This window comes from Emydura macquarii, unplaced genomic scaffold (assembly GCF_026122565.2).
Source record: "Emydura macquarii macquarii isolate MOO-44397 ecotype Brisbane River unplaced genomic scaffold, CSIRO-AGI_Emac_v2 contig_2636, whole genome shotgun sequence".
Classification (NCBI taxonomy): domain Eukaryota; kingdom Metazoa; phylum Chordata; order Testudines; family Chelidae; genus Emydura; species Emydura macquarii.
Genome location: NW_027132773.1, coordinates 46,546,465 through 46,557,701, shown reverse-complemented (window position 1 = coordinate 46,557,701; position 11,237 = coordinate 46,546,465). Strand labels below are relative to the sequence as shown.

General features: G+C 42.1%; 1 protein-coding gene across 4 annotated transcripts in view; it reads right to left on the bottom strand.

The window, feature by feature from the left end:
• Positions 1-77: 77 nt before the first annotated feature.
• Positions 78-11,237, bottom strand: part of DMTF1 (cyclin D binding myb like transcription factor 1) — a 54,960-nt gene continuing 43,800 nt past the window's right edge. For 2 of the 4 annotated variants that reach the window (XM_067564561.1, XM_067564562.1), the window contains 5 exons: positions 7,651-7,736; positions 6,483-6,641; positions 4,989-5,372; positions 2,000-2,147; positions 78-1,431 (listed from right to left, as the gene is read on the bottom strand). In XM_067564561.1, coding sequence (XP_067420662.1) covers positions 1,322-1,431; positions 2,000-2,147; positions 4,989-5,372; positions 6,483-6,641; positions 7,651-7,736 — 887 coding nt within the window. In that variant the 3' untranslated portion in view covers positions 78-1,321. Of the gene's footprint in view, positions 1,432-1,999; positions 2,148-3,663; positions 5,373-6,482; positions 6,642-7,650; positions 7,737-11,237 lie in introns of those variants that run through there. The other 2 variants (XR_010922892.1, XR_010922891.1) reach the window with 2 other exon arrangements.

The following is an 11,237-nucleotide window of genomic DNA, read 5'->3' as shown; positions in this document are numbered from 1 at the left end:
TTTTTTATTATTGTACAAATAACTGCAGCATTGCAAAGATCTGTAACAGAATAAATAAATGGCATCTTACAGTTACATAAGACAAATACTTTATTTTTTGTTTTAACCGACTATACAATTATTTCTGTTCCTTAGGCAACCTTTTGTTGAAACTACAACTTAATTTCACATTAACAAAACCACAGACTGAAAGACAAACTGGTTATGAACAGCTAATTACAGAAATAAATAAAATAATTTATACATCCGTCTTTATTCCCCCCCTCCACCCCACCTCCCACACACACCTAGAAGGCTGCTCAGCCTAGTGTGTCTGCTCTGAACCTGAAATGTCGAATGAATTTGTTTTCCACTGCTTTAGGGATATAGGCCCAAACTATGGCTTCAAGACCTTTCTGCTACCTCCTTGCCATATTAATTGTGCTGCATACAATTCACCTTCAGAGAGATGGCTGGAAGCATAATGAGAATAACTTAATTAGATAGGTAGTCCTTCTACCCTACTTGGAATGGCCTCAAGGTTAGAAGCTTTTTTGTTCTCTAGGCTTATAGGGGATGCTGGTGGACCTCAATAACCTTCCCTTTCTCATAAGTTTCCCTTTTATTGAACTTACTGTAGTGATATTTTTAGTTTAAAAAGTTTAAATCTTTCACATCTGATCTTTCTGCAACTACATCCATTGCCAGCAATGGACTCTTCACGAACAGGCAGACAATCCTGTAAGCATCTGTAACTAGCATCCTACATGCTGGAAATACTGGTATGTCAAATGAGACTGGGAAAACAGACACCTTCTGCGATGCTACTCCGACCCTTGCCCTCCCCTAAAGTCACTGAGATACCCTCAGCTAAATTTCAGGAGGAAAATTAACAAATCTTAACTCTGTACTTTAGAAGAGCCAGTTAAGTGCAGAAATCATCCATTCTTTATTAAATGTGTGCAAACGAATTCTTGTTGCTGCACTAACAAGCTAAGACCTGCAGTCCTTGGCTCCTGTCCAGTTTTCAAGGTGCATGTAGTCCAACACACTGGCAACAGCCAGGTCAAAATGACTGACCAGATCCTAGCAGTGTGCAACTGAGACTCTTAAAAACCCCTTGCTGAAAAGCACTGAACCGGGGCTTCGATTAGCTGCTGTACCCCTTTACAAATGAGGTAAATAGTCTTACGAGCAGTAAAAGTGCACTGTAGCCATTTCAGCTAGAAAATATGTTTTAAACATGTGGACTGGCTACTTTCTTTGGAAAGGTGGTACAGGATTGCAACTAATTTCATGATGCAAACAGGTACATTTAGAAAGCAGACATGATTACTGCTTCTCAGGGACAACTCACTAAGTCTTCAACATCCTTGGAATCTTCAGAATCAGGACTGTCCAAGCATGAGCCAATAATGTGTGATCCTTCTTCATGGTGTTGCAATATAGGATCTGAAATGACAAAACATGTTAAGGATTCAAACTTACTGCACTGCTATAAAAACTTACTTCAAAAGCACATATATAGTGGTTTGAATCAGTTTAAATAAAACTATTAACATTTAACTACTCTAAGACCTTCTCGTTTTTCCAAAAAACACTTTCCTTTAAAGAGCAGATAGACAGAATTGCATGCTGAACAAAAATTGATCAGCAATCTCTGATTTCTAACTCGACTCACAGTGAGAGGCTCCTCTTCCATAACTGCTCCTACTCATTAATGCTCTTCCAGCTATAGTATAAGCAGTGTAAAACTAATTAGTTGGCACTTAACATTGGTGCAGTGCAGGAAAACTAATTAATGCATGACTTCCTTGTTTAGATGAAAGGATTTGGAAGTTTTTTTTTAAAAAAAAACATTTCTAAAGTTTCAAACTACGAATGATTTGGAAGATAAGTTACAAGAAGGTTCCATGGAGAAAGGCTATGATACACACAATGATCAGAAGAATTTAAATACTATGTTGAACTAAAGAATCTTGTTTCAGGACAATTGCACTAAGCAACTGTCTGATATTACCTGTTAATGTCGTCAGAGGTAAGACTGATTCATTGTCTATATCATCTGATGTCTGGATGAAACCATGGGGTGAAGGAACAATAAGGACAGTTTCATCGTCTATTGCAGACTGATCAACTTGTTCTTCTATGGTTGGAGAATCTAGGTCCTGGTATGATGAGAGATTGAAGGATGAGAGAGGTTTATCCATAATGGAATACAGAAACATTTGCTTCTAGAAAACTGAATTATGTGCTGGCTGTGGCTTAGATCTTTTCACAAGGAGCAGTAGTTACATGGAGGGGGAAATGACATACTCAAAAACACTGTTTTAAGTGAACCACAGTGGCTATAAACTGGATTTCTCACTAGGTTGGCTACTCATCTCTTTTGAATGTACTAAGACACGAATTACAATATTTACCAAGTTTTTATTCCCCATGTAGATAAGAGGGCTCTTCAGTGTAACAGTTATAACACAATCCACTGACTGGAACTTGAAAGTTAGACAAATTCACACTAGAAATCAAGTGCAAACTTAACAATGAGGGTAAAAACCACTGGAACAACTTACCAGGAATTGGGATAGATTCTCCATCCCTGGAAACTTTTAAATCAAGGCTATTTTGGTGTAAATGATTCTCTAGTTCAAATTTATTCAATTAAGTCTTATGGCCTGTGTTTACACAGGATGTTAGACTAGATCACAATGGTTCTTTCTGCCCTTGTAATCATGAATTATTTGTACAACATTCAATTGTTTTTTGTGAACTTAATATGGAAGTAAAAAAAGATATTAACACTTTCTCAACACTTCTCCTTGAGTCATAACTACAACTTCTGCTTTTACTGTCAAGTTGTAAGCATTGCTCAGGAAGAGTGATCTTGAGTGCACAACAGAGCAGTGTCAGCTAAAGGCTGAGTGCAGAACAGCAGGGGTGATATGAATTAGCAGAAGGAAAATAGCTGGATTTCAGATTCCCAGCTGGGGTGTGCACTGCTGGGGCTAGTTAGAGGCCCTTGTTTAGAGGGATAGCTACAATGTTTCACTAAAACTTGTTTCTCTATGCAGTTTCCTGCCTTTGTGGCTGGCTAGCTAACTGGTTACCCCTTATCAACTGCTGTCAAACAACGTATGAATGAACGTATGTATGCACTGCCTGTATCATAGGAGGATCCTCCCGTACTGAATCAGACCAGATCCCAGCTTGCAAACTTTACTGCAAAGTATGATATGCCTAATTCACTGAGGAAGCAGCCTGCAGAGAGCACGGCACAGCTGGACCTTCCAATATTGAGTAGTTACTAGGGCCACGCTGAAAAGCTGGCCCTCAAGATACAGGGGACAGACGGAAAGGCAACCGGACACTTTTCCCAGCCATAGTTATCAAACCCTGCAACATGAGTTCATACCTCCCACCCACTGGAACAACTGCAGTGGCAGCAATTGGGGAAAAATAATTTTCTGTCTTATACAGAAAGTAAAGTTTTCAGAAGCCTTTTTAGAGTCACTCTTCTACTCCTGACTAATCCCCTCTTGACTAAAATACTCCTCTCTATCTCCAGTGGTGTAACTGCACGGACCCTAAAACTTCCATTCTGCTAGGATAAACAAATGAGAATTACCAATTCAATTTGCTTTCTCTTCCTAGAATAATTAAACAATCTAACACATCTTTACATACCTTTACTCATCACTAATGGCTTGAAAGTTTAGATTTTGAATTGCCAGCATTTTTGTCTTTATATTCTGAACATGGTAACTTAAGTTATTTTGATTCCTGTGTGACAATCCAAGTAGTAAACGGCTAAAATAAAGAAAGATCTCAAAATTCCTAAAATGTAGAGCTTATTATTGGATCCATTGCAACTAAAGGGAAAAGAAAAGGATGCACATTTAGGAGAGGCAGCAGCTTTGGACTGTCGGTAGGATGTACTGATCCTGCTCATAAGAACAGCAGAATTCAATGTACATATCTGTTCACCGTTGCAGAAACAAAACCTAATACAATCTGATTTGTAGTGGTGTTCCTAGTGAGGGAGAAAAAAATTGCAGCATCTGTTGTATCCCTCATTTTGTAGGACAGTTTGTTGATGGAGAAGTGCAATTTAACCTAATGAACTTTAACAAATTTTCCTTTTAAGGAACAGGAGATTCCAATAAAATGCAAAAGTTTTTCTTTTTCTTTTAAATCCCTGTTAATTGTTCCAATTCAAGAACATGAAAGATGTAGGGGTTTGGTATAAGCACTGGTATCTAGCCTACAAAACAGCTCTATTTTTATACTTATTTAGATAAATTTGTGACTGCATCTGAGCTGTGGAGTGGTGTGACATTGTTATTCCCAAGGCACACATTTGTTTCACAGTTTAATCTTTACTGAAGTGTTGAGCATTTAATAACTGAACTATTCTGCTTAACCAATCAAAGCCTGCAAAAAAAGTCATGGAAGGTCTGCTGCAGCTAACAGGACACTAGCAAGATTAGTAGATTAAAAAATTGATAGTGAGAAATACTCTACTCCACCTTTCTCTTGCTTAAACAGTGTATTTGTAAAGTACAGACAGTGATCTGTTAGACAAATAGCTGGCTCATTTATCTCCTAAAACCATAAACTAGGAATACAGTGCTTCGATGGACAGTAGGGGTCACATCATGTCATGCTACCTACATTTGAATTAAAGCAAAATCGTCATGATGAGGACTGGGGAGTCCAGATTCCCAGCCCATTTGTGAGATTTCTGTGCCACTGAATCTGAACCCAAACCCTAGTCTTGAACTAACTGCCACCACCTCCACCCAGCATGTAAGGGTTTACTAAATTCTGAGACAGAAAAAGATTCTCCATAAAGTGCTCATGCTAGAAGATTGAATTAAAAAGTGGCACTATTGACAACATTCATAACGATACCTTAATGTTCTCATCCGGCCTTTATTTTGAACCTTCAAATTCTCCCTCAGAAGCAGTAGTTTCAGATATTCTGATAGTTTCATCATGCACTTCCTTACCTCAGTGACATAAGTGCCAGTTAAACTGGAGTGTGAATCCTCTTCACGTTTGAGGTCTGTATCTGAAATCTCCTCTTCAGTTCTCACCATAACCCCATCTATCAGTTCGGTGCTATTTCTGCCACTGAATTTGGAGGAGTCATCGTCAATATAGGCAGACTGCTCTTCATCACTGAGCTTGGACTGATGGATTTCATCTGGAAAAGTATCTGCTTCCAGACTACTTGGAGGATCTGTCAGGTCAGCTGACTGAATGTGTGAATCAACAGTAAGTTCTGCCTGGGTTACAGAGGAGATGTCTTCAGTAGTAACGGTGCGAATTATTACACTCGGTGTGTGGCACTGCACTGTGACGTTATCACTTGCATTCAGCAAATGTTCTGGCTATAAGAAGTATTAACAAAGGACACAAAATAAATAATATGTAGCACTGTTAGTTTTTCACCTATCTTTAGACAAATACAAATTATTGGGCTCAATACAGCAGTAACTGGGTGAAATTTAATGGTCTGTGATATACAGATCAGACTAGATGCTCTGATGGTCCCTTCTGGCCTTAAACTCTATGAATCTGCAACCTGGGTGAAACTGTTTATCTAGTTTACAGGTGAGTAAATAAATAGAGGCACAGCAAGGTAAAGTGAGTAAGTGGCAGAATGGTGACTAGAACCCAGGGGGATCCTAAATCTCCATCCTGTCATCTAGCTACTACACAACATTTCTTCCTTGCTGTTTGTAACAAAAGAAGGGAAGTGATCATCTTAAGTATTATTTAAGTCATTACTGAGTCATAAAAGAGACAGAAAAGTCATCAGTGGTAATCAAACCAGATAGCTTCAGCCCCAAAAGCATGAGCTCATACAACTTGAGCTAAGTGGTTAAAACAGAAGAATGGTCCTAGATTCAGGAGATCAGAGCTCTATTTCTATAACTGCAACAAAATTTCCTATGTGACTTTTAATATCTGTCATTTTCCCCCCTCTGCTAACTAGGCACAATACTTCCCTATCTTACAAAGGTTGTGTGAGGATAAATTAATTCATAAGGCCCCAGAAAATCCTATAAATAAAGTTGTAGATAACAGATTTTAATTTTGTTGACGCCAACCACTAGAGGGAGAGATCACGTTTAAACCAGTTTACTCTTCAGCCAAAGCACTAATCTCAAATAAAGACTACGCACATGCCAATTTTCAAACTTCAGCACGTTTTCTGAAGCCTGTGGTTTGAAGAAGGTTTTTTTTTTTAAATGGAAAATGTTCACTCTTCAATAATTTTAATATGGACAAAAAGTGAGCATGGAAAATTTCAGTTCCAAAGGGAATATTTTGGAAAGTTATGAGCATGTCAGGTCTATGTACTGGGAACTGCTTTGTAACCTGAGCATTAGGCGGTAACCAGGGGCCTGCTATAACCACAATGGCTGACAGGCAGTAATTATTAGCCCATCCTTTTCCCAAGATGTTTCGGCATTCTAACTGGTCAAGATACGTACGGATAAGGCATGGACTATGATCTGCTCGGGGGAGGCAGGAGCGGCAGCGGCTGTCAGGGTCACCGTGGGACTGGTAGTCAGTGTTAAAGGAAGGCCTTGGTTTGAGCTTGTCTGTAGTAAGTAAGTGCCTGGAGTTCCAGTGGGCTGGAGATGGAAAGACTAAGAAAGAGAAAAGAGGTCAATACAAAGATGCCCCTATTTCCTGAACCATGTTTAAGGCTCTTTGCACTCACTTACACAAAGTCGAGCTAGTTAGATATACTGAAATAACTCCTTCCCTGTGTTTCTCTAAATTAGTGAAGAATTAGTTATCTGTTGTCCTGGCAACTGCCTCTACCCTAAGGACTTTCTCCTATGGGGTAGTGTAAGGTTCTATTCTGTTCCCTTTTCTATTCAGCAATGGATAGGAAAGTTAACAAGGAGACATGGTTAAACTGGAGTGAAAATCCTGAACTGCATTGGTGAAGGAACCTTTTCACACAGTTTACAGTGAAATTACATTCTGGTAAAAGCAGGTTCTGCTATCCTAAAACCACTTGGAATACAGCTGTTTGCACCCACTGGTAGGTTAATTCTTGTCTGCTCCTCCTCTGCTGGGACCTGATCCAACTCCATTGAAGTCAATGGAAAGACCCAATGGGAGCTGGATTGGGCCCTGGCTAACCAAATGGAAAAGGGGAGGAGATAAAAGATGCCAGTGTCCCATGGGGGAAAGATAAGGAGAGATTCTTGACTTCCTTGTCTTGCTTCCAGTCAGGAGTGAAGAGGAGCCAGGCCACTCTTGCTACAGCTGTTCAATGAGGATATGACCTCCCACAGCCCCCAGCCACATTTGTCACTGCCTGTAGTAACTGCAGGGAGTAAAGAGAAATCCTGCACTAGCAATAATGGAATTAATAGTATGGGCACAGGGGGTCTTTTGCCTGCAGGAGTTTCTTGTATTATAAATTCCATTTATGAGAAAGATTTTTGTTTCGCTATAAGATGGTTTCACAGCACTAGCTAATTACATCTAAATGCACATTTTGCTCCTGAGTTTGTAACAGAAGTTTATTTCAGAATCACCATTAAATTCTCACTACTCCCCCCCATCCCCATTTTGGAAATCAATAATTTAATTGCATTTAAAGGATGTGAGACATTGCTATGCAAGTTCTGTGTTACTTACTGGGAGAATCTCAAAGGTCTGTAGTGTTCCATTATTTAGTGTTATTGTCTCAGAGTCGACAGCAGCAGCAGAAGAATCAGTTGAGGCTATGGGGGCAAGAGAAAAAGAAAAAAACATATAAACCAAAATGTCTCAGCACAGAAGGACATTAGGAGGGTATTGCTATTCCCAGTGATGAAAGAAAGAAAGCTGACTGCAGTACTAATGGCAAGGTTGTCTAGTCTGTACCTAGAACACAATGCTCATTAAAGAAACCATTTTACATGAGAAGGAAATAGAGGTAAGAAAGAAGTTACTCACCCTGTGCAGTTATGATGTTTCTTTGAGATGTGTGTCCCTATGGGCGCTCCATTGTAGGTGTGTCTGCGTCCCTGCACTGCTGATTGGAGAACTTTGGTAGCAGTGTCCGTTGGGCCTGCACATGCATTGTCTCCCCTCGTGCTGTGCCATGAGGCTAGCCAGCGCATGGGGGCTAACCGTCCTCAGTATCTTCTCTACCACAGAGTCAACCACATGAACTCCAAAGTAGAGGGGAGGAGGGCAGGTAATGGAGAACCCATGGGGGGGCAAATCTCGAAGAACCATCATTACTGCAAAGAGCGAGTAACTTCTTCTTCGAGTAGTGTCCCCATAGGTACTTCACTGTAGGTGACTACCGAGCAGTACCCCTTTGGAGGGCTGGGACTTTGGAATCGGGTTAGTCACTGTTGATATTATTGTGGCGCCAAAGACGGCATCAGAGGCAGAGTCTCCCGTAATCACATAGTTTTTTGCGAAGGTATTGACTGACACCCATGTCACTGCTCCGTAGATTTCTGAGAGGGAGACATCTGTAAGAAAGGTGACAGATGAGATCGATTGATCGATCGATCGATCTCATGGAGTGAGTACAGATTGAGTCTGAAGGGGTCATGTTATGAATCTGGTAGCACTGTTTGATGCAGTCTGAGACCCACTTGGAAAGCCTCTGGGCTGATATAGCTGAGCCCTTGCATCTTTCTGCGATGGAAATAAATAGTCTAAGGAACTTTCTGAAAGGTGTTGTCCTATCCAGGTAGAATGCCAGAGCTTTCCTGACATCTAGCGTGTGGAGTATAGTTTCCATGTTGTCTTGGTGAGACTTATGATAGAAGATTGGAAGGTGAATGGACTGATAGATGTGGAATGATGAAGCAACCTTAGGAATGAACCTTGTATGAGGTCTAAGTGTGACCTTATCTAGGAAGAATATCATGTAGGGGAGATGCGCCATTAGGACTGCTATTTCCCCAATTCTCTTTGCCAAGGTGATTGCGATTAAGAAGGCCGTTTTCATGGACAGATGTAACAATGAGCAGGTGGCCACAGGTTCGAACGGGGGTCTTGTCAGTCCTTGCAGCACCAGGTTTAGGTACCACGAGGGAGTGGGGAGGCGAGGTTGTGGGAAGAGGTTTGTTATTCCCTTCAGGAACCTTTTAGTTTAGTTTAGACTGAACACCCTTCTACAGGTTGGTGAAACGCTGTAATAGCTTCCAGTTGGACTTTTAGGGAGCTCAGAGACAACTCTGATTGTTTATGAGTCAGAGCATAGTCCAGAATATGAAGAAGAGATGCCAAGGTTGGAGATATTTGCCTAGATGTGCACCAAATCTGGAACCTGGACCACTTTTGCAGGTAAGTGAGGCATGTGGAAGGCTTTTTGCTATGGAGCAGGACCTCTTGTACCTCTTTTCAGCATGCTGATTCTAAATGTTGGAACCATGTAGAGGCCAAGCCTTGAGGTGGAGGACCCCCAGGTTGGGATGTATGGTGTATCCCCTGTTCTGAGAGGAGAGATATGGTGTGGCTGGAAGAGAGATTGGTGGGCCTATTGCAAGCTGCATCAGGTAAAGGTGCTAGGTTTTTCTTGGTCACGTGAAACCGATAAGGATTACATGGGCTCTGTCCTGCTTTATCTTTATCAGGACCTTCTGTAGGAGGGGAAACAGGGGAAAGGCATAGAGAAAGTCCTTGTCCCAGGAAAGAAGAAGAACAGGCAGTGCAAATAATATTGTTCCAGTATGGGGAACGCTGGCCAATCTCCACTTTGGAGCAGTATTGTTTCCACTTTTCATTCTGGTGGGTGGCAAACAGGTCTATGGATGGTGTTTCCCAATATGCAAACACGTCATGAAGTACTGTCGGGAGTAGTTACCACTCATGGTCGTGTGGGAATTTGCAGCTCAAACTGTCCGTTACTACGTTCTGCGCACCTAGGAGGTAAGCTGCAGATAGGGTGATATTGTGAACGAGGCACCACTTCCAAAGCTTCATTGCTTCCGAGCACAAGGAGGGTGATCTGGTCTACCCCTTGGCGGTTGATATAGTACATACAAGCTATGTTGTCCATAAAGATCTTTATGTTAGACCCTGTTATGTGCAATAGAAAATGAGTGCAGGCATTACTGACCACTCTCAACAATAGGAGATTGAGATGTAAGGATATCTGCGAACGTGACTATTTTCCTTGTACTTTTAGGTCGTTGAGATATGCTCCCCATCCCACAAGGGATGCATTGGTAATGAGGAGTGCTGACAGCAATAATTGAAGAAAAGGAGTCCCTTTTCCAATGCTGGCCAGGTTCCTCTACCAGTTGGGGCATTCCTTGACTTTGGAGGGCAGTGACAAAGGTTTTTGCAGACTGTGTCTGTTCAGTTTGTACATCGAACCAGGGTATATGAATGGCATTAGCTACCTGTTTTGCCAGCTCCTGGAATTGTCTGAAGTCATCTGCCAGAGATGGTGGTGATGACATGACTGCATCATCTGGCGATGATGAGGATATGGCCTTGGGTACGGCCTCTTCCTCTGCAATCCCTTCTTGCTCCTTCACATCTCAGACCAAAGCTCACAATGCTGCAGCCAAGAGAGCATATATGGGGGGGATCTTGGGCCACACTTAGCGCTCTCGAGGCTGGTTGCCAGTGTACAGCCCAGGGGCCCCAATAGGGCCATTGCAGTGGCATAAGGCCTGGTGAAGGCACCCATGGGTGCCCATACCAAATGGTGGCGGTGTCATCTGGCGATACATTTCCGGACCCTATTGACAATGGTATGGAGTCTGGGAGGAGTACACAGAGGCCTCATCTGGATTGCTCTCTGATCCCTCACTCGACAATGGCAGAGCAGGGTATGGCTGAGGACAGTTGTTCCTAGAACGGCTGCGACACAGTTCCAGAGCCCTGGTTCCAAGGTGCGGAAAGTGAGGATCCTCTAAGACCATCTGGTCTTCGGATCGATGGGAGTGCATCAGTACCGACTGCCCCGGTGTCAGTGGCAGTGCCAGTGATCGGGATCTTGCCCATGCCAACCTTTCCGATGCCGAAAGGGCCTGTGTCGCTGGTGGTTCTGATGCCGTCACATAGTGAGAGCATCTTAGAGCGTCCACTCTTGCCCTTGCATACTGCAGCTTCTGTGCCCAAAGGGTCCGTGGGCTTATCAACAGTGCTGGATGGCTGGGGGTAGGCCTGGGTAGCAGATTGTCTTTGATGCTGAGGATACCAAGCAAGATGGAGATCACTTTCAGTTAATGAGGCTCCTGGCTCTTTTTCTCAACTTATGAGAAGTC